This window comes from Oncorhynchus mykiss, chromosome 28 (genome assembly GCF_057628025.1).
Source record: "Oncorhynchus mykiss isolate SJ-2025 chromosome 28, ASM5762802v1, whole genome shotgun sequence".
Taxonomy (NCBI): Eukaryota; Metazoa; Chordata; class Actinopteri; order Salmoniformes; family Salmonidae; genus Oncorhynchus; species Oncorhynchus mykiss.
In genome coordinates, this window is record NC_143049.1 from 34590226 (window position 1) to 34613386 (window position 23161).

General features: G+C 44.5%; 1 protein-coding gene across 1 annotated transcript in view; it reads right to left on the reverse strand.

The window, feature by feature from the left end:
* Positions 1–22870, reverse strand: part of LOC110508229 (low-density lipoprotein receptor-related protein 8-like) — a 174640-nt gene extending 151770 nt beyond the window's left edge. Inside the window, exons 1-2 of the mRNA XM_090225168.1 lie at positions 22667–22870; positions 21961–22083 (exon numbers count right to left, since the gene is read on the reverse strand). Of these exons, the coding sequence (XP_090081294.1) occupies positions 21961–22083; positions 22667–22730 (187 nt within the window). The 5' untranslated portion in view covers positions 22731–22870. The remainder of the gene's footprint in view (positions 1–21960; positions 22084–22666) is intronic.
* Between the last annotated feature and the right edge of the window lie 291 nt (positions 22871–23161).

Genomic DNA, 23161 nt, shown 5'->3' on the forward strand with positions numbered 1-23161 from the left:
GGACACGTTGTAGGAATGGACAAGTTGTTGGCATGGACACGTTGTTGGAATGGACACGTTGTTGGAATGGACACGTTGTTGGAATGGACACGTTGTTGGAATGGACACGTTGTTGGAATGGACACGTTGTTGGAATGGACACGTTGTTGGAATGGACACGTTGTAGGAATGGACACGTTGTAGGAATGGACACGTTGTTGGAATGGACACGTTGTTGGAATGAACACGTTGTTGGAATGGACACGTTGTTGGAATGGACACGTTGTTGGAATGGACACGTTGTTGGAATGGACACGTTGTTGGAATGGACACGTTGTTGGAATGGACACGTTGTAGGAATGGACACGTTGTAGGAATGGACACGTTGTAGGAATGGACACGTTGTTGGAATGGACACGTAGGAATGGACACGTTGTAGGAATGGACACGTTGTAGGAATGGACACGTTGTAGGAATGGACACGTTGTAGGAATGGACACGTTGTAGGAATGGACACGTTGTAGGAATGGACACGTTGTTGGAATGGACACGTTGTAGGAATGGACACGTTGTTGGAATGGACACGTTGTTGGAATGGACACGTTGTTGGAATGGACACGTTGTAGGAATGGACACGTTGTTGGAATGGACACGTTGTTGGAATGGACACGTTGTTGGAATGGACACGTTGTAGGAATGGACACGTTGTAGGAATGGACACGTTGTAGGAATGGACACGTTGTAGGAATGGACACGTTGTAGGAATGGACACGTTGTAGGAATGGACACGTTGTTGGAATGGACACGTTGTTGCACAGTTTTGTTTAATTTCATTCCATTGACGAGTTTTGTCAATTTAGTCATTGTCTTTTGTTTGGAGTGCTTCTGTCAATGTTGAGTAAGGATGCACACATAGAAGTAGCCCTATAGGCCAGCTGGCCTGCTTCTGGACACATAGAAGTAGACCTATAGGCTAGCTGGCCTGCTCTGCACACATAGAAGTAGACCCATAGGCTAGCTGGCCTGCTTCTGCACACATAGCAGTAGACCTATAGGCTAGCTGGCCTGCTCTGCACACATAGAAGTAGACCCATAGGCTAGCTGGCCTGCTTCTGCACACATAGAAGTAGACCTATAGGCTAGCTGGCCTGCTCTGCACACATAGCAGTAGACCTATAGGCTAGCTGGCCTGCACACAAATGTAAGCATAGAAATGTGCCCATTTGGGGATCTGATCGTTTTTATGATTGGTTTAACACACCACTAATGAGCTGTGGAGCTTCTCAAAGTAAATGTTTTCTTCACCTCAAAACAGCAGGAAAGGAAGTCTGTTTTCACATCCATTGAGAATTACAATAGTTCCTCAATGTCTTTGAAAAATCTTTCCAGCTCTCTCCCTTTTGAGAGCCACTCAGCGTGAAAGGGAAAAAAATGTCATGCTCTGATCCAGGGGAAACGTCATAAAATAGTGAAATCTTATTCCTTGATTACAAAGATGATCCTTGATCAAATAGCCTACAGTGGTGTCTGTCCCAAGCTCACTGGTACCGGAAACTGAGGGGCCAGAATATTTTAAAACTTGTTGCAAGTTGTCTAGTGCAAGCTTTGGCCAGACCCAAGGTAATAGTTGTTATAATGTTTCAAGTTCGTTGCAGACAGGCCACGCATAGCCAAAGTGATTTATAGAATATACATTTTTAATAAGGATATTTTCTCCCTAAGGGCTGCAATGTTTTATTTGTAGGCTTTATAGGCAATTTTTTACATACTTTGCAATGGCAATAGAAGTAACTTTTTAGGTTTGTATCATTTTCATTCAGATTTGGATACAATTTCTATTAACCACATGACAATGGTGTTGAAATACGAAGACGTTATTATAAATAAACCATAACTGGCACACAGATCGGTAGAAATGATAAGATAAATTGGCATTCCACATCAGAAAGGTTACCAACTCCTCGTGTAGCCTATCACCGGCAACTTCAGGAGAGTAACGCCATAATCTGCGAAAGCCAATAGGAGCGGGAGGAGGATGGTCGGGACAGGTTAAGTTTTTTTTCTCCTTCTGGTTCTTGATCTCTGGCTCCCTCGAGTCATTTGTATCATATTTCATCTAACAGTGTGCTTAAAGCATCAGACAAGCTCAATGCATATATATATTTGATTTTATTAAAACACATAGGGAGTGTCTATATAATAAAATACACATTTAAAATGTTTGGCCAATCAATTGTCAAAATAACAGACGACTTGTATTCGACCAAGATTTTTAGTCAGTCAGGGACAGCCTTAGATTGGATCACTTTCAACCAATCAGAAGACAGACTACTCCAAAGCGCAGAGATTGCCTACATGGGATTTTGATGCTAAACCCATCCTTTGTTTCTGAGAGGACACTGATTGGATAGTTTTTTCCCTCTCCATGTAGCTTCAATTGGCTCCAGTTTACATGTTTGATTCAATTGGAGCTGGATGTTAATTTGGGGGCCTTAGGCACCCCACCTGGAAAATAATGTAGGTAGCAGAAACACTGCAGCCATAGTTTTTTATGCTCACCATCAATGATGACAGTGTTAAGACTATAATGCACAGTCAAGGGTTTTGTTCTATAGAGGTGGTCATAAAATAGGCCTACATCCAGCTTTGTGGTGTGTACTAAGGTGTGTGTACTGAGGGTGTGTGTACCGAAGTGTGTGTAGCGAGGTGTGTGTAGCGAGGTGTGTGTAGCGAGTCTCAGATATAAAATCCTGTTTTGCTTTTTCCCCAAGAGAGATCTGTTGTGGGATTCTCTGGGATTCTTTGCCTCTAACCCATTTACAGGGGCTGAGTCACTCTGCCTCTAACCCTATTACAGGGGCTGAGTCACTGGCTTACTGGTGCTCTTTCATGCCGTCCCTAGGAGGGGTGCGTCACTTGAGTGGGTTGAGTCACTGATGTGATCTTCCTGTCTGGGTTGGCGCCCCCCCCCTTGGGTTGTGCAGTGGCAGAGATCTTTGTGGGCTATACTCAGCCTTGTCTCAGGATGGTAAGTTGGTGGTTGAAGATATCCATCTCGTGGTGTGGGGGCTGTGCTTTGGCAAAGTGGGTGGGGTTATATCCTTCCTGTTTGGCCCTGTCCGGGGGTATCATCGGATGGGGCCACAGTGTCTCCTGACCCCCATTTATGCTGCAGTAGTTTTTGTCGGGGGACTAGGGTCAGTTTGTTATATCTGGAGTACTTCTCCTGTCTTATCCGGTGTCCTGTGTGAATTTAAGTATGCTCCCTCTAATTCTCTCTTTCTCTCTTTCTTTCTCTCTCTTGGAGGACCTGAGCCCTAGGACCATGCCTCAGGACTACCGGGCATGATGACTCCTTGCTGTCCCCAGTCCACCTGGCCGTGCTGCTGCTCCAGTTTCAACTGTTCTGCCTGAGGCTATGGAATCCTGACCTGTTCACCGGATGTGGTACCTGTCCCAGACATGCTGTTTTCAACTCTCTAGAGACAGCAGGAGTGGTAGAGATACTCTTGGTGATCGGCTATGAAAAGCCAGCAGACATTTACTCCGGAGGTGCTGACTTGCTGCACCCTCGGCAACTACTGTGATTATTATTATTATTTGACCATGCTGGTCATTTATGAACATTTGAACATCTTGGCCATGTTCTGTTATAATCTCCCCCCGGCACAGCCAGAAGAGGACTGGCCACCCCTCATAGCCTGGTTCCTCTCTAGGTTTCTTCCTAGGTTTTGGCCTTTCTATGGAGTTTTTCCTAGCTTCTACACCTGCATTGCTTGCTGTTTGGGGTTTTAGGCTGGGTTTCTGTACAGCACTTTGAGACATCAGCTGATGTACGAAGGGCTATATAAATCAATTTGATTTGATTTGTTCAAGATGGCAGCCATCTGCAACCTACATCTTCAATACAGCATAACCTTAACTGAACCTGTGCTTCCTTTGGAACGTGCCAATCTTGTCCATTCAACCACATCTGCATCCACGTCAAAAACACAGTTAACATTCCCTCTAAAATCAATGACACTGCAGCAGTCCTGTGCTCTGCTGCCCACCCCCACCCAGATTTAGTTCTCATCTCCCCTCTTGGCTCCTTTCTCCTCTGTCCATCTCCTCCTCCTCCTCCTCCTCCTCTTCTGTTTCCTCCACCACCTCTTCCACCTCCTTGTCTTTTCTTCTCCCATCTTTCTGTTGTGATCAGCATCAGATTGAAGGCGGGGCCCGAACGTGTCCGAACCTATTCTGTAGGAAGGGTACTGGAGGTGCAGGCAGCGAACAAGAGAACGAGCACACACCTTGTGTGTGTGTGTGTGTGTGTGTGTGTGTGTGTTTCCGTTTGGGTGCCTGCCTGCCAGTGTACAATGGCTCTGGGTTTGTCTCAGCTGAGCTTTGATCACAAACCCCCCTAAAGGCATTGGAGGTCAGATACAACACATTAGGAGAGAGACATAAGATCTGACACTACTCTGTCTAATGTTATTAGACTACTACTTCCACTAACACGGTTACTAAAGCTACTACTACTGACACTTACACTAAAACTCTATGTGTATCAATATTTGTACTACCCCTACTATACTGCTGCTAGCCTGTTGCTAGGCTACTACGACTACTACTACTAATACTACCACCACTACTATACTGCTGCTAGCCTGTTTCTTGGCTACTACGACGTCAACTACTACTACCACCACCACCACTACTGCTGCTAGCCTGTTGCTAGGCTACTACGACGACGACTACCACCCCCACTACTATACTGCTGCTAGCCTGTTGCTAGGCTACTACGACGACAACTACCACCACCACCACCACTACTACTATACTGCTGCAAGCTAGTTGTTAGGTTACTACTACAACGACTACTACTAATACTACCACCACCACCACCACCACCACCAATACTATACTGCTGCTAGCTAGTTGCTAGGCTACTACTACTACTACCACCACCACCACCACCACCACCACCACTACTATACTGCTGCTAGCTAGTTGTTGGGTTCCTACTACGACGACTACTACTAATACCACCACCACCACCACCACCACTACTATACTGCTGCTTGCTAGTTGTTGGGTTCCTACTACGACGACTACTACTAATACTACCACCACCACCACCACTACTATACTGCTGCTAGCCTGTTGCTAGGCTACTACGATGACGACTACCACCACCACCATCACCACTACTATACTGCTGCCAACCTGTTGCTAGGCTACTACGACGACGACTACTTCTACCACCACTGCTATATTGCTGCTAGCCTATTGCTAGGCTACTACGACTACTACTAATACTACCACCACCACCACTATACTGCTGCTAGCCTGTTGCTAGGCTACTACGACGACGACCACCACCACCACCACCACCACTACTATACTGCTGCTAGCCTGTTGCTAGGCTACTATGATGACGATTACCACCACCACCACTACTACTATACTGCTGCTAGCCTGTTGCTAGGCTACTACGACGACGACTACCACCACCACCATCACCACTACTATACTGCTGCCAACCTGTTGCTAGGCTACTACGACTACTACTAATACTACCACCACCACCACCACTATACTGCTGCTAGCCTGTTGCTAGGCTACTACGACAACGACCACCACCACCACTACTATACTGCTGCTAACTAGTTGCTAGGCTACTACGACGACGACTACCACCACCACCATCACCACTACTATACTGCTGCTAGTTAGTTGCTAGGCTACTAAGACGACGACTACTACTAATACCACCACCACTACTACTACTACTACACTGCTGCTAGCTAGTTGCTAGGCTACTAAGACGACGACTACTACTAATACCACCACCACCACTACTACTATACTGCTGCTAGCTAGTTGTTAGGTTACTACTACGACGACTACTACTAATACTACCACCACCACCACCACCACTACTACTATACTGCTGCTAGCTAGTTGTTAGGTTACTACTACGACGACGACCACCACCACCACCACCACTACTACTATACTGCTGCTAGCTAGTTGTTAGGTTACTACTACGACTACTACTACCACCACCACCAATACTATACTGCTGCTAGCTAGTTGCTAGGCTACTACTACGACTACTACTAATACTACCACCACCACCAATACTATACTGCTGCTAGCTAGTTGCTAGGCTACTACTACGACGACTACTACTACTACTACTACTACTACCCCCACCACCACCACTACTACTGCTAGCTAGTTGTTAGGTTACTACTACGACGACTACTACCACCACCACCACTACAGCTAAAACTGCTGCTACTACTATTTTTGCTTCAATAGCCACTAGAAAATAGGCTATTAACTCCCCAAACTACTGTAATAAGGGGTGTTATTAAACATTTTGTCAGAACTAACTCTGAAGAAAAGGCCTTTGTTAATCACTACTTAGTTAATCACTACTTATCTCCATCTTGACAGTGTAGCCCGTGAGAATACCATTATGCAATTAATATAGTCACAGCTAGCCAACGTTGGGGCCCCTTATCGCTTTTCCTCTGTCGAGGCCTCCGTCGCCCTTTTGAGGAATGCATTAGCTTTAGCGTTTAAGTCCGGGGACAGGCAAGGCGAGACGCCTCCGTGCCATGGTTGGTGATGGGGCGAGGAGACGTGTGGGCGAACGGTGTGATTTCAGGCCCCGACTGATTTCCATCCCAGCAGAGCGATTGAGCTGAGTAACAGATCCATTCAGCCTTTAACCATTCTTTTCCAGCCCTCTGTGGGAGTCGGTGCCACTTAGCCAGCGTTCCAAATGGCACACTAGTTCCTACATAGTGCACTGCTTTTGACCAAGGCCAATAGGGCTCTGTAGGGAATAGGTTGCCATTTAGAAATGTTATTACTAGAATGGGAAAAGTCCTTCAGACCATGGCACTTTGGAGTGTGGAGCTCAGGTCATCTTTCATTCACCCAAGTGAGTATATGCTCCTAAAAAAACAATGAGGAGATGGGAGAGGCGGGATTTGCAGCGCGTCAAGCGTCACAAATAGAACCAAGCTCTATTTTAGCACCTGGCCACGCAGACGCTCGTTGACGCGTGCTAGCAGTGTGGGTGAAATGACTGAATAACATGCAGCTGTAAATGTATTTTGCTCACACGCAGGGAGGCTTTCGTAGCGATAAGGGAGTGCTTCTGATTCCAAAAGCAGTTATATTTGTAGAAGACAGTAAAAAAAAAAATACAAAAAAATCAACCAATCGCAAAACAAAATCAACCAATCGCAAAACAAAGACAGAACAGTGCAGCCAGTCAGAACATCCATCCCTGAGGTTGTTGCTGTGGATTAACAAGAATGTCAGTTGAGTCAAAAGAAACGGTCATTTCCACCGCAGTGGAGCATCAACGTGAGTCACTAGCAGTGAGCTCTGAGTGAGGAATGGCAAACAGAGTATTTGGTATGTGTGCAAACATCCCCCTTGTGTAGGACCAATCTGACATCCATTCTGGCTGACAGGACCAGCCTGCCTGTATCCCTGGGGTTTAGACTCGGGAGTCCAACAGGCAGTCGCTCTCTACAGCGACTCACCCAGGTCCGTCTGTCTTATCGATCCCAGTCTCTAGCCTTAACTTTGCTGCTCACCCAGCAGACTCCTTCACCCAGTTATCGTTGGAAAAACCTTGAGATATCACATACAACATTGGAAAAACTCTAGAAATAAAAAGGACTGTCTACAGTATCTCTATGGGGAAAACTAATCGGATTTTGATTTCTTAAACATTATAGGCTACAGCACTGTACGCTATAGTCCAGAGGCACACAACAGTTGGGAAAACATCTCTTATCGACTCTAGCTGTAGACCAGAGTGTAATGGAGTTGACTTGTCTACTGGGCCTTTTCCCCAGACTCTGTTCCCAAATATTTTATATAGTCGTGTCCCGTGTGGCTCAGTTGGTACAGCATTAGACTTGCAATGCCAGAGTTGTGGGTTTGATTCCCACAGTGGACCCACCATTGTAAGTCGCTCTGGATAAGAACGTCTGCTAAATTACTTAAATGTAAAACTGTTGTCTCTCTCTCTATGTCTCTCTCTCTCTCTGTCTCTCTCGACTTATCGTTCGGTAAATGTGTCTACTTTCTAGCTGTGCCTCCGAGGGGGATAAATGCCAGCAGCACTTATGGGAATAGGAATCACCAAGGTACATCTGCTACTGTTTCCCCATTGACTGGATAGTGGAATAATATCATTTCCACAACCTTCTGTCAACGCCGAGCTGACGTGACACGTAAACCTCGTGTCGATGTTTTGACAAATGGTTTCGCGCTGCAATAAGAACACAATAAAACAAGGCGGGAGGGCATTACCAACTCGTAGAAAATGAGTTGTGGTCTGATACAAACCGAGAAACAGCCTCTGTCAGCTACGGAACCTTCAACGGCGTCACCTCCGATTCTCAGGCGAAAAAGCCTAATAGACATCACAATTTAACAGGCAAATGACACAAAAAAACTCCCTTTCCTACCAACAATCGCTTGTTTTTAAGTTTTTGATTAGTATTTTTGATGAGTATTTGTGTACTTTAATAATACAAACAGTTGGCTGCTATAACATCTGCTAAACTGTGTTTGAATAAAGTTGGATTTGCTTTTTTTACAAGTGGATGAACAGTGAAAAGGACATCGAGAAAGCCACACTGTGCTAGTGTGTGTGTGTGTTGTTGTTGTGAGTGATGCCTGCCCCCAACACCCCTATTAATCCCGTCTCTCCTCTCTCTGAGCATTCACTAATCTGCCTTCAGTGTCTCACCACATGATGAGTTAAAAACTGGATTTGAGCTGTGGACTCTTAGTGGGAGGACACAGTGGACTCCTTAATGATCCCGTTAGGGGACTGACTGACTCTTAGTGGGAGGACACAGTGGACTCCTTAATGATCCCGTTAGGGGACTGACTGACTCTTAGTGGGAGGACACAGTGGACTCCTTAATGATCCCGTTAGGGGGACTGACTGACTCTTAGTGGGAGGACACAGTGGACTCCTTAATGATCCCGTTAGGGGGACTGACTGACTCTTAGTGGGAGGACACAGTGGACTCCTTAATGATCCCGTTGACTCTCTCGGACTGGAAGGACAGACAGACACAGTGCTGTGTGTAGGCCAGGAGTGAAAACACATACACACTCATGTATGCACGCACAAACACACACATACACGAGAATGTAGCCTACAAACTAGGGTTGGGCGATGTCAACCGTTGTCATATTGTGATTATGTACCCATAAAACATTGTCATATACCATGGTACTGCCCCCTATAGGCCAACCTAAAATACACACACACATTCAAAAGTTTGGGGTCACTTAGAAATGTCCTTGTTTTTGAAAGAACAGGAAACTTGTCCATTAAAATAACATAAAATTGATCAGAAATACAGTGTAGATATTGTTAATGCTGTAAATGACTATTGTAGCTGGAAATGGCTGATTTGTTTAATGGAATATCTACACAGGATATTGTGTTCCAATGGCACGGTGTGTTAGCTAATCCAAGTTTATAGTTTTAAAAGGCTAATTGATCATTAGAAAACCCTTTTGCAATTATGTTAGCACAGCTGAAAACTATTGTTCTGATAAAGACGCAATAAAAACAGACCTTCTTTAGACTAGTTGAGTATCTGGAGCATCAGCATTTGTGGGTTCGATTGCAGGCTCAAAATGGACAGAAACAAAGACCTTTCTTCTGAAACTCATCAGTCTATTCTTGTTCTGAGAAATGAAGGCTATTCCATGTGAGAAATTGCCAAAAAACTGAAGATCTCGTACAACGCTGTGTACTACTCCCTTCACAGAACAGCGCAAACTGTCTCTAACCAGAATAGAAAGAGGAGTGGAAGACCGCGGGTCATTTACAACATTAACAATGTCTATACTGTATTTCTGATCAATTTGATGTTAGTTTCATAGACCCCAAAAATTATTTTCTTTAAAAAACAAGGACATTTCTAAGTGACCCCAAACGTTTGAACGGTAGTGTACATGTGGCCAATAATACTAATTTGGCAAACATCCCTGGTTTATTGATGGCGCTGGCTGTGTGGGTTGGTGGCCTTATGGGTTATCCACCCAATGCATATGGAAGACAGGTACGTTTCTTAAAATTTCCGATACATTTAAACCTTCCTAACGGAAACCGTGAACCACTCACACACACACACACCACACACACACACACAATCGTACCACACCACAGAGAGAAGAATACTCTATAACCACAAGGTTACCTGAAAAAGAACAAAAATTACTCTGCAACTCTGTCACCTGACAAAGATACCACAGGGATTGAACATGTTGTCTGATATGTGTCTGAACAAGTCACTGGGGAGCATAACACAGTTGAATATTAGCGGTATATTGTTGTTTTTCTATAGCGCCAGATAATTGGATACGCCACCTGAACCATTAAATCAACCCACATCAACACCTGTCGCCCATCATGACTCTTGAAAGCTTTACATTTTCGCTTTCAGAAGACAACACTCCCAACGTGGGTTAACCTGAACCACTGAACCGAACACATTCACATCTGTTGTCTGTATCAGGACTCAGGAGAACCAATAGGTAGAGGAGGAAATGCCATTTTGGAAGCTTTACATGTTCAGAACCAACGTGGAACCAATCACATCAATGTCTGTTGTAGTTGATCATGACCACAGGAGGTTGGTGGCACCTTAATTAGGGAGGATGGGCTTGTGGTAATGGCTGGAGTGGGAACAAGTGGAATAGTATCAAATACATCAAACAAATTGTTTCCATGGTTTCCATGTGTTTGATGCCATTCCATTCGCTCCGTTCCAGCCATTATTATGAGCCGTCCTCCCCTCAGCAGCCTCCACTGATCATGACAGGACAGAAGGCAACACAGTGCTGCAGTGCTATCGTGGATAAATAAATACATTCTTTCTCTTCGTCCCCAGAACACAACGGGGAGCGAGCGCTGCACTGGGACACAGCAACACTGCTGCGCCAAAGTCATGGCTAACCTCTGACGCCAATCAAACAAACTGGTTCCCCCACCCAAAATAACATCCTGATATATAAGCGGACTGTGTTGGGGATTGGAGGAAGTGTTTTGACACAGAAGAAGACGACGACACCACATCCAATCAGAGATTTGGTCCCAAGTGGCACCCTAGTAGTGCACCCTATGTAGGATATAAAGTGTCATTTGGAATGCACACTTCGTATGAAGGAATAAACTAAATAAAAAATGTATTTAACCTTTATATAACAAGTCAGTTAAGAACATATTTTTATTTACAACGACAGCCTACGCCGTGGGGGGTCGTAAATGGAACGAGAGAGAGAGTGTTGTAAGCCCATGTCTGGATTCATTTTTAGCTACAATATAGAAATAGAGAAAATAGACTAGAATGTACTGTTGGGTTCTGAGAATAATGAAGTATTCATGTCACTGAGGGAGAGAGGGTAATGTATAACGTTTACATTATGTCAGGATATGTTATTGTTAGTCATCAGGGATCCTCTGGGAGGAGAAGAGACACAGTCTGGTACCAGTCACCATGACAGCCGTGAGTTGGGGAGGAGTGAGCACTTTGGTGTAGAGGTCAGGTCAGATGAAGTGAGGAAGAACAGATATCACTAAGGTTCTGTCTATCAACAGAGATGTATTGGCTGTTCAGATGTGTAGGAGGAGACTCGGCCTAGGAGAAAGTGTTAAATATCAGCGCTTGTGTGAAATGTCTTTGTCTAATGTATTGACCCTCTGGGAAGAATAGACTTGGTTTAAGCTTTCATAGTGTCCTTGAGTTTTTACTCTGAATATTAGAACCTAACAGAACATTAGACAAACTGTTGTTCTTGTCCATCCTTCATTCACACTTGTATTTTCTTATTTATGCTAGCACTGACTGTAATAATTGTGCTGTGGTTGATTTATCTAGCATAGATGAATGTACTGAGTTGTAAGTCACTCTGGATAAGACCGTCTGCTAAAGAACTAAAATGTATAATGTCTGTTCAGAGACAAACAACAGAACTCTTTGAACCTGACATGGACAGACGTTCTCTCCTGGTATAGCTATCAAAACACATCTTTATTTTAAAGGAGTAGACTGTTGTTGAAGGAGTATTAATAATGGATTTAATTTAGCAGACGCTTTTAACCAAAGCCACTTAGAGAGAGTCATGCATGCATTCATTTTTACGTAGGGGTGGTCCCGGGAATCGAACCCACTACACTAAAGCTGCAAGAATAGGCCTAGATCTATAAAATAAGATATCTGAATGACAACCAAATAAAAGGAGGAACGGCCAGTGAGATTTTAAAGGGAACTCTCCAAAAGATGAAATGGGAGAGATACACTTCGCATACCTAATGGCACCCTATTTCCCTTTAGAGTGGGCCTTGGGCAAACGTCATACACTATATAAAGGGAACAGTGTATCATTTGGGAAACAGACGGTATCATTTGTGAGATATTGCTATTAGAGGATATTAGAGGATTATGCCAAAGCACCATGTCAGGGTTGGTACCAATCTGACTCCGGAACACTAGGGAGGATTCCTGTGTAGGATCCACAGTGTGGTCAACTTGTAGACAAGAGAAGAAGAGTGTCTCTGCATTCTAAAATGGAATAACTAAGCTACGTAATAACAAGGAGAGTGTCACAATGGTGTTATGGTATTCTGTGTTGCATAGGAACTCAATTGATTAATGTTTTCATATTTAATACAATACATAATATACATAATTCATAAGCAGAAAAATAAGCTGAGTGTAAAATATGCCACTAAGTGTGTGTGTGTGTGTGTGTGTACATATGCCTGAATGTGTTAGATTATGCATGCGTGTCTGTGTGCTAGCGTCTTCGTCCGTGTGTGAAGGTGTGTGAGGGGGTCGGTCAATGGGGACTACAGGGCTGGGATGGTTGGAGGGATGGGATGGGATGGAGAGACAGTGGGGTGCTTAGGGAGGGCAGAGGGGAGGGGGATGGAGACCTACTGTAGAACAGCCACAGACTAGCATCAGTACCCCGCATCAGTACCCCGCATCAGTACCCCGCATCAGTACCCCGCATCAGTACCCCGCATCAGTACCCCGCATCAGTACCCCGCATCAGTACCCCGCATCAGTACCAAGCATCAGTACCAAGCATCAGTACCCAGCAGAGGTCGACCGATTATGATTTTTCAACGCCGATACCGATTATTGGAGGACAAAAAAAAACGATACTGATTAAATCGGCCAATTTCTTTTTTTAAATGTATTTGTAATAATGACAATTACAACAATACTGAATGAACACTTATTTTAACTTAATATAATACATCAATAAAAAACTATTTAGCCTCAAATAAATAATGAAACATGTTCAATTTGGTTTAAATAATGCAAAAACAAAGTGTTGGAGAAGTAAAAGTGCAATATGTGCCATGTAAGAAAGCTAACGTTTCAGTTCCTTGCTCAGAACATGAGAACATATGAAAGTTGGTGGTTCCTTCAAAACATTAGACTTCAATATTCCCAGGTAAGAGGTTTTAGGCTGTAGTTAATATAGTATTTATAGGACTATTTATATCTATACCATTTGTATTTCATATACCTTTGACTATTGGATGTGCTTATAGGCCCTATAGTATTGCCAGTGTAGCAGTATAGCTTCCGTCCCTCTCCTCGCTCCTACCTGGGCTTGAACCAGGAACACATCGACAACAGCCATCCTCGAAGCATCGTTACCCATGCACAGCAAGGGGAATAACTACTCCAAGTCTCAGAGCGAGTGACGTTTCAAACACTATTAGTGCGCACCCCGCTAACTAGCTAGCCATTTCACATCGGTTACACCAGCCATTAGGTTGATATGCTTGAAGTCATTAACAGCGCTGTGTTTGTGAAGAGCTGCTGGCAAAACGCACGAAAGTGCTGTTTGAATGAATGCTTACGAGCCTGCTGGTGCCTACCATCGCTCAGTCAGACTGCTCTATCAAATCATAGACTTAATTATAACATAATAACACACAGAAATACGAGCCTTTGGTCATTAATATGGTCGAATCCGGAAACTATTATTTAGACAACAAAACGTTTATTATTTCAGTGAAATACGGAACCGTTTGGTATTTTATCTAACGGGTGGCATCCCTAAGTCTAAATATTCTTGTTACATTGCACAACCTTCAATGTCATAATTACGTAACATTCTGGCAAATTAGTTCGCAACGGGCCAGGCTGCCCAAACTGTTGCATTTACCCTGATTCTGCGTGCAATGAACGCAAGAGAAATGACACAATTTCACCTGGTTAATATTGCCTGCTAACCTGGATTTATTTTAGCTAAATATGCAGGTTTAAAAATATATACTTCTGTCTATTGATTTTAAGAAAGGCATTGGTGTATATGGTTAGGTACAGTCGTCCAACTATTGTGCTTTTTTCACAAATGCGCTTTTGTTAAATCATCCCCCAGCGTTGCATCGATTATATGCAACGCAGGACACACTAGATAAACTAGTAATATCATCAACCATGTGTAGTGATAACTAGTGATTATGATTGATTGATTGTTTTATATAAGATAAGTTTAATGCTAGCTAGCAACTTGCCTTTGCATCTACTGCATTTGCGTAACAGGCAGGCTCCTCGTGGAGTGCAATGAGAGGCAGGTGGTTATTGCGTTGGACTAGTTAACTGTAAGGTTGCAAGATTGGTTCCCCCGAGCTGACAAGGTGAAAATCTGTCGTTCTGCCCCTGAACAGGCAGTTAACCCACTGTTCCTAGGCCGTCATTGAAAATAAGAATGTGTTCTTAACTGACTTGCATAGTTAAATAAAGATATTAAAAAAATATACATCTAGATATTTTTTTTTATCCGCAAAATCGGCGCCCAAAAATACAGATTTCCGATTGTTATGAAAACTTGAAATCGGCCCTAATTAAAATTGGCCATTCCGATTAATCGGTCGACCTCTAATACCCAGCATCAGTACCCAGCATCAGTACCCCGCATCAGCACCCGGCATCAGCACCCGGCATCAGCACCCGGCATCAGCACCCGGCATCAGCACCCGGCATCAGCACCCGGCATCAGCACCCGGCATCAGTACCCCGCATCAGCACCCAGCATCAGCACCCAGCATCAGTACCACTATTTTTTATTTAACGAGGCAAGTCAGTTAAGAACTAATTCTTCTTTACAATGACGGCCTACCAAAAGGCAAAGGCTTCCTGCAGGGACGGGGGTCTGGGATTAAAATAAAAAATATATATAAATATAGGAGAAAACACACAACACCACACTACATAAAGAGAGACCTAAGATAACAACATAGCATGGCAGAAACACATGACAACACAGCATGGTAGCAAATTAGCAACATAACATGACAACAACACAACATGGTAGCAGCACAAAACACACAGAAAACAGCACAAAGGGCAAGAAGGTAGAGACAACAATACATCAAGTGAAGCAGCCACAACTGTCAGTAAGAGTGTCCATGATTGAGTCTTTGAATGAAGAGATTGAGATTAAACTGTCCAGTCTGAGTGTTTGTTGAAGCTCGTTCCAGTCACTAGCTGCAGCGAACTGAAAAGAGGAGCGATCCAGGGATGTGTGTGCTTTGGGGAACTTTTAACAGAATGTGACTGGCAGAACGGGTGTTGTATGTGGAGATGTACTGAGGGAGATGCACTGTGTGACAGTGGTTTAAGATGAGCGGTCTAACTACACAAGAGAATGGCCATATTATTCAGACAATCAATGCCATATTCATGCAAGAGGAACGCAGAAGATTCCTTCAAAGGCTTCATACCGTTTGACTCAATCTACAAACACACACACTTTACACAGTATAAATGCACCTGTCAACACACACACACACACACACACACACACACACACACACACAGGTGTGCTGTACAATGTTGGAGTATGCTGTTTTTGCAGTGTGACAGAGTCACATATAGAGACACAGACACAGAGACACATATACAGTGCCTTGCGAAAGTATTCGGCCCCCTTGAACTTTGCAACCTTTTGCCACATTTCAGGCTTCAAACATAAAGATATAAAACTGTATTTTTTTGTGAAGAATCAACAACAAGTGGGACACAATCATGAAGTGGAACGACATTTATTGGATATTTAAAACTTTTTTAACAAATCAAAAACTGAAAAATTGGGCGTGCAAAATTATTCAGCCCCTTTACTTTCAGTGCAGCAAACTCTCTCCAGAAGTTCAGTGAGGATCTCTGAATGATCCAATGTTAACCTAAATGACTAATGATGATAAATACAATCCACCTGTGTGTAATCAAGTCTCCGAATAAATGCACCTGCACTGTGATAGTCTCAGAGGTCCGTTAAAAGCGCAGAGAGCATCATGAAGAACAAGGAACACACCAGGCAGGTCCGAGATACTGTTGTGAAGAAGTTTAAAGCCGGATTTAGATACAAAAAGATTTCCCAAGCTTTAAAACATTCCAAGGAGCACTGTGCAAGCGATAATATTGAAATGGAAGGAGTATCAGACCACTGTAAATCTACCAAGACCTGGCCGTCCCTCTAAACTTTCAGCTCATACAAGGAGAAGACTGATCAGAGATGCAGCCAAGAGGCCCATGATCACTCTGGATGAACTGCAGAGATCTACAGCTGAGGTGGGAGACTCTGTCCATAGGACAACAATCAGTCATATATTGCACAAATCTGGCCTTTATGGAAGAGTGGCAAGAAGAAAGCCATTTCTTAAAGATATCCATAAAAAGTGTTGTTTAAAGTTTGCCACAAGCCACCTGGGAGACACACAAAACATGTGGAAGAAGGTGCTCTGGTCAGATGAAACCAAAATTGAACTTTTTGGCAACAATGCAAAACGTTATGTTTGGCGTAAAAGCAACACAGCTGAACACACCATCCCCACTGTCAAACATGGTGGTGGCAGCATCATGGTTTGGGCCTGCTTTTCTTCAGCAGGGACAGGGAAGATGGTTAAAATTGATGGGAAGATGGATGGAGCCAAATACAAGACCATTCTGGAAGAAAACCTGATGGAGTCTGCAAAAGACCTGAAACTGGGACGGAGATTTGTCTTCCAACAAGACAATGATCCAAAACATAAAGCAAAATCTACAATGGAATGGTTCAAAAATAAACATATCCAGGTGTTAGAATGGCCAAGTCAAAGTCCAGACCTGAATCCAATCGAGAATCTGTGGAAAGAACTGAAAACTGCTGTTCACAAATGCTCTCCATCCAACCTCACTGAGCTCGAGCTGTTTAGCAAGGAGGAATGGGAAAAAATGTCAGTCTCTCGATGTGCAAAACTGATAGAGACATACCCCAAGCGACTTACAGCTGTAATCGCAGCAAAAGGTGGCGCTACAAAGTATTAACTTAAGGGGGCTGAATAATTTTTTACGCCCAATTTTTCAGTTTTTGATTTGTTAAAAAAGTTTGAAATATCCAATAAATGTCGTTCCACTTCATGATTGTGTCCCACTTGTTGTTGATTCTTCACAAAAAAATACAGTTTTATATCTTTATGTTTGAAGCCTGAAATGTGGCAAAAGGTTGCAAAGTTCAAGGGGGCCAAATACTTTCGCAAGGCACTGTATATATATTTTTCGATCATTATTCTACACGGTATTGTGAAGTGTGTACTGACCAGGACAGTAATTGTTCAGAAACCCAATACAGTAATTGTTTAACTAGAGAAACAACAGTAACAATCTCTTCAGACCAAATCACTGGGTTGTACTGGCTTTCTGAACCATCTAGATCCTCCCCATTCTCTCCTCCTGCACAACATCTGTTGGACACGTTCAAACTCCACTGTCACACAGTACATCTCCCTGTGTCTTGTCCTTCTGCATCACACTCCACCGTCACACAGTACATCTCTCTGTGTCTTGTCCTTCTGCATCACACTCCACCGTCACACAGTACATCTCCCTGTGTCTTGTCCTTCTGCATCACACTCCACCGTCACACAGTACATCTCCCTGTGTCTTGTCCTTCTGCATCACACTCCACCGTCACACAGTACATCTCCCTGTGTCTTGTCCTTCATCACATGATACAGTAAACTCTGCTTATGTTCAGCCTCAAAAACACTTTCTACATTCGAATAAACCTCAATAAACTGTGCACTATCTAACCAGTATAGTCCTTTGACATCTGTTCTTGCCTTCTCCGTCACACGATTGGAAACTAAGTTAATTATACAATAGCCTGTGGACATTTTCTCATTCCTCTTTAACATACAGTACTACTAGTACAAGAACTATCCAACTGATATATTAAAATCTAGCCTATATGAAAATGGGGGAAATTCTCCAATATGGCAAGGGTCTTGGCCCATTGACAGCAGGTCAACTGTGTGAGGAGAGGAGGATGCTGGCTGGCGACAATCTGGTTCAGAATAAGGCAATGCACCCGTAGTGTTGCAACCCTACCCTCATGCTGACAAATAAATAGTTGTTTGATCATGTGCAGAGTGTTCTTGCAGCTGAGGCACCCAGTGGGTTGAATGAACTTGGTTTGAGCTTTTTCTAGTCGTCCATTTGTTCAGAACCTAACAATGGCAGGTTGAAATAGTGCAATCATCAAATAGAAGTTGGCTCCTGCTAAAATCATTTTTTAGCAGCGTAACTGTTTAGCTTGCTGATATTTTTGGCCATTCCAAAAGCATTTCTACAGATGACATTTCCAACATGCAACCCACTTACTGAAAACTTAACATTCGGTTGGACAGCAGGGTTGCTTGGAGTCAATTACCTTTTTATTCAGTCAATCCAGAAAGTAAACAAAAAATAAAATTCTCCACATTTCTTCTCTGTGAGAAAAATATGGTTTACCTCCTGGATTGAAATGTAATTGGACCCACTAACCCTGTTGGACATTAATAACGAGCAAACAGGTCCAGCAGACCAATACCTTACATCTACAACATAACAAATGTCCCAGACAGTATCCTGGGGTGTGGAACAGTGACACATTAATCTTTTAGGGAGTCTGAGATCGATGCTCCAAATGACGTGCTTTCACAGTGAGGCCTGACGACTCATCCTGCTGGTGTCACTGTCAGAGACAAGGGGGCCAGGATGTCAAGGAGGCTAGGATGCCAAGGGGGCTAGGATGCCAAGGAGGCTAGGATGCCAAGGAGGCTAGGATGCCAAGGGGGCTAGGATGCCAAGGGGGCTAGGATGTTAAGGGGGCTAGGATGTCAAAGAGGCTAGGATGTCAGGGGCTAGGATGCCAAGAAGGCTAGGATGTCAAGGAGGCTAGGATGTCAGGGGCTAGGATGCCAAGAAGGCTAGGATGTCAAGGAGGCTAGGATGTCAAGGAGGCTAGGATGTCAAGGGGCTAGGATGTCAAGGAGGCTAGGATGTCAAGGGGCTAGGATGTGAAAGAGGCTAGGATGCCAAGGAGGCTAGGATGTCAGAGGCTAGGATAACAAGGGGCTAGGATAACAAGGGGCTAGGATGCCAAGGGGCTAGGATGCCAAAGAGGCTAGGATGTCAAGGGGCTAGGATGTCAAGGGGCTAGGATGCCAAGGGGCTAGGATGCCAAGGAGGCTAGGATGCCAAGGAGGCTAGGATAACAAGGGGCTAGGATGTCAAGGGGCTAAGATGCCAAGGGGCTAGGATGCCAAGGAGGCTAGGATGCCAAGGAGGCTAGGATAACAAGGGGCTAGGATGCCAAGGGGCTAGGATGCCAAGGGGCTAGGATGCCAAGGGGCTAGGATGTCAAGAGGCTAGGATGTCAAGGGGCTAGGATGTCAAAGGGGCTAGGATGCCAAGGGGCTAGGATGTCAAGGGGCTAGGATGCCAAGGAGGCTAGGATGCCAAGGGGCTAGGATGCCAAGGGGCTAGGATGTCAAGGGGCTAGGATGCCAAAGAGGCTAGGATGATAAGGGGCTAGGATGTCAAGGGGCTAGGATGCCAAGGGGCTAGGATGCCAAGGGGCTCAGGCTTTATCGCCATAATACATCTAAATGCTGTACGAAGTCGTTGTGGGTGTGTGAGAGAGAAAAATTGAGATTATGAGAGAGAAAGAGATCTATCTGCATTGTGTCCCGCCACCCACCAACCCCCCTTTACGCTACTGCTGCTCTCTGTTCATCATATATACATAGTCACTTTAACCATATCTACATGTACATACTACCTCGATCAGCCTGACTAACCGGTGTCTGTATGTAGCCTCGCTACTCTATATAGCCTCGCTACTGTATATAGCCTCGCTACTGTATATAGCCTCGCTACTTTTATAGCCTCGCTACTGTTAGTTTTCAGTGTCTTTTTACTGTTGTTTTTATTTCCTTACTTACCTATTATTCACCTAATACCTTTTTTGCACTATTGGTTAGAGCCTGTAAGTAAGCATTTCACTGTAAGGTCCACACCTGTTGTATTCGGTGCACGTGACAAATTAACTTTGATTTGATTTGAAAGAGAGAGAGAGAGAGAGAAAGTGTGTGTGTGGGCGTGTGTGTGGAGGTGTGTGTGGGGGTGTGTGTCTGTGGGGGGGGGTGCGAGGGGGTGTGCGTGGGGGTGTGTGTGTGAGTGTGTATGTGGGTATGTGTGTGGGGGTGTGTGTGTGAGTGTGTATGTGGGTGTGTGTGGAGGTGTGTGTGAGGGTGGGGGGGGGGTGTATGTGGGGGTGGGGGGTGTGTGGGGGTGGGGGTGTAGGCGGGGGGAGGTGTGTGGGGGGGGGGGGGGGGGGGGGCAGTGTGTGTTTGAGTGTACAGAGGGAGTTGCAGGAATTCCTCTTGAGCCACAATAAACCCAAAGAGACAAAAGATCAACGGTTTTCACTTCTGGCTCCAGTTTACCAACGTCTTTGTTTGTGCTGCTCCTGAAAACATAGGACACGGGCTGGGCCTTTCCACTGAAAACATAGGACACGGGCTGGGCCTCTCCACTGAAAACATAGGACACGGGCTGGGCCTCTCCACTGAAAACACAGGACACGGGCTGGGCCTCTCCACTGAAAACATAGGACACGGGCTGGGCCTCTCCACTGAAAACATAGGACACGGGCTGGGCCTCTCCACTGAAAACATAGGACACGGGCTGGGCCTCTCCACTGAAAACATAGGACACGGGCTGGGCCTCTCCACTGAAAACATAGGACACGGGCTGGGCCTCTCCACTGAAAACATAGGACACGGGCTGGGCCTCTCCACTGAAAACATAGGACACGGGCTGGGCCTCTCCACTGAAAACATAGGACACGGGCTGGGCCTCTCCACTGAAAACATAGGACACGGGCTGGGCCTCTCCACTGAAAACGTAGGACACGGGCTGGGCCTCTCCACTGAAAACGTAGGACACGGGCTGGAGATGAGTCTGGCAGCATTCTGGCTAACTATCAAAACTCTATCTATAGGCTTCTATACTGTATACTAGCTGTCAGCCGATTGCACTGTGTGGGTGGGAAGAAATGGGAAAGATGTGCTGTCCAATCATCTTTCACGCCTCCATCACAAATTCTGTCAATTCCCCTAACTCTATCCTCTTGGTGCCTATCCTCCTCGTGCCTATCCTCCTCGTGCCTATCCTCCTCGTGCCTATCCTCCTCGTGCCTATCCTCCTCGTGCCTATCCTCCTCGTGCCTATCCTCCTCGTGCCTATCCACCTGGTTCCTATACTCTTGGTTCCTATACTCTTGGTTCCTATCCTCTTGGTCTTTCAATCACTAGTGGGAAAGCTTTACTTGCAAGGCAGTAGCCACCCGGTTCAAAATAACTACCAAGAGATTCTGCCAGTCAAATAAAAAAGTTACTCTCTTTTAACATTATCTGACAAACGTTTCTGTGATGCAAAGACAGCGAACCACCATAATCTACCAAATATGCCATAGAGTCACTGTTACACTAGTCATGGTCTGTTTATCCAGCGTCAGGTGTGTTTGTAGGCTAAAAGCAATTGAAAACGGGAGACAAACTTTAAAAGATAACTTAAAAGACATTTTTGTTTTTCCACTTACCACAGTTTTCCTCGTCGCTGTTGTCTGAGCAGTCGTCATCGTCATCGCACCTCCATATGGTCGGTATACACCTTCTGTTATTGCACTGAAACTGGCCTTCCTCACACTCTTCTGCCTCTGTTCCTGCAATGTGTGTGTGTGTTTGGGTGGGCACACATTAATATGCATCCTCAAAAGGCACGCACTCCAACTGTCATTTGCAAATGAATGCCTACTTGATATTCAGCATATTCATTCAGTCAGTAAGTATTGACTGAGGATTCTGTTTATGAGCGTCACTTAGAGGCTGTTTTGTTAAAGGCAACTGGAGACACAATTGTAACGGACCGATTCTGTAGACCTAATTGATCATTATAGGCTACAATTTAATAAACCACATCGTTACAATGAGACAAAGATTAATGTTGCAAGCCTACTGCCCCACATCCCATGTTGCAATTATATGGATGCTGCCTCACATCCAAGGAGGAACACATGCCAAGTAGACGAACAAATTGTCCATAAATGTTCTCCTTTATTTTACATCGAAAATACAGTGTGTGCTATTTTCATTGAGCTTTCAGAAACAATGAGGGGTTGTCCCACATTGCTGTAGCGCTATCATCCGGAGGAGACCGCATCTGGACCCCTCTCTCTGTTTAGCGTATTACGGGTATAATGTTAACCGATTACCATCATTTTAGTGATCAAGGAAAATAGGACCAACCTTTTGAGCAGTGTTTTAGGACAAACAAATGAAAGATCAGTAGTTTCCTTATATCCGTCCACATTTCTGGAGGAGGTGATGGAGCTCATACACAAACAAAGCCTGTCCGAAAATCCGTTCTTCTAGCGATGCGACGGTGTTAGCCTACTTTACCGGCCGAAACCCCCCTTGCCTTGCCTCAGCCTCACTGGCAATTTGAATCGGTGACGACGGCGTGTATGGGCGGGGATTGTGCCAAGAAAATAAAGCTGTCTTTTTAATTAACGCGCCCCATTCTTTACTGCCGATGACGTGAATGTGTGTAGTCTACTGTAGTCTATACTTTTTACAATGTTCTACAGAAAGGTCAAAACACTGTCGGGAATTCCCAAAACTAAGAATTAACTTTTGCTCTTCACTCGTGATGGATAGGCATGAATGCATGAGGATGCATAGACCAACAACGCATATAATAACTTATTACAGTATCCGAGTCTATAGATGAAAACAATATAT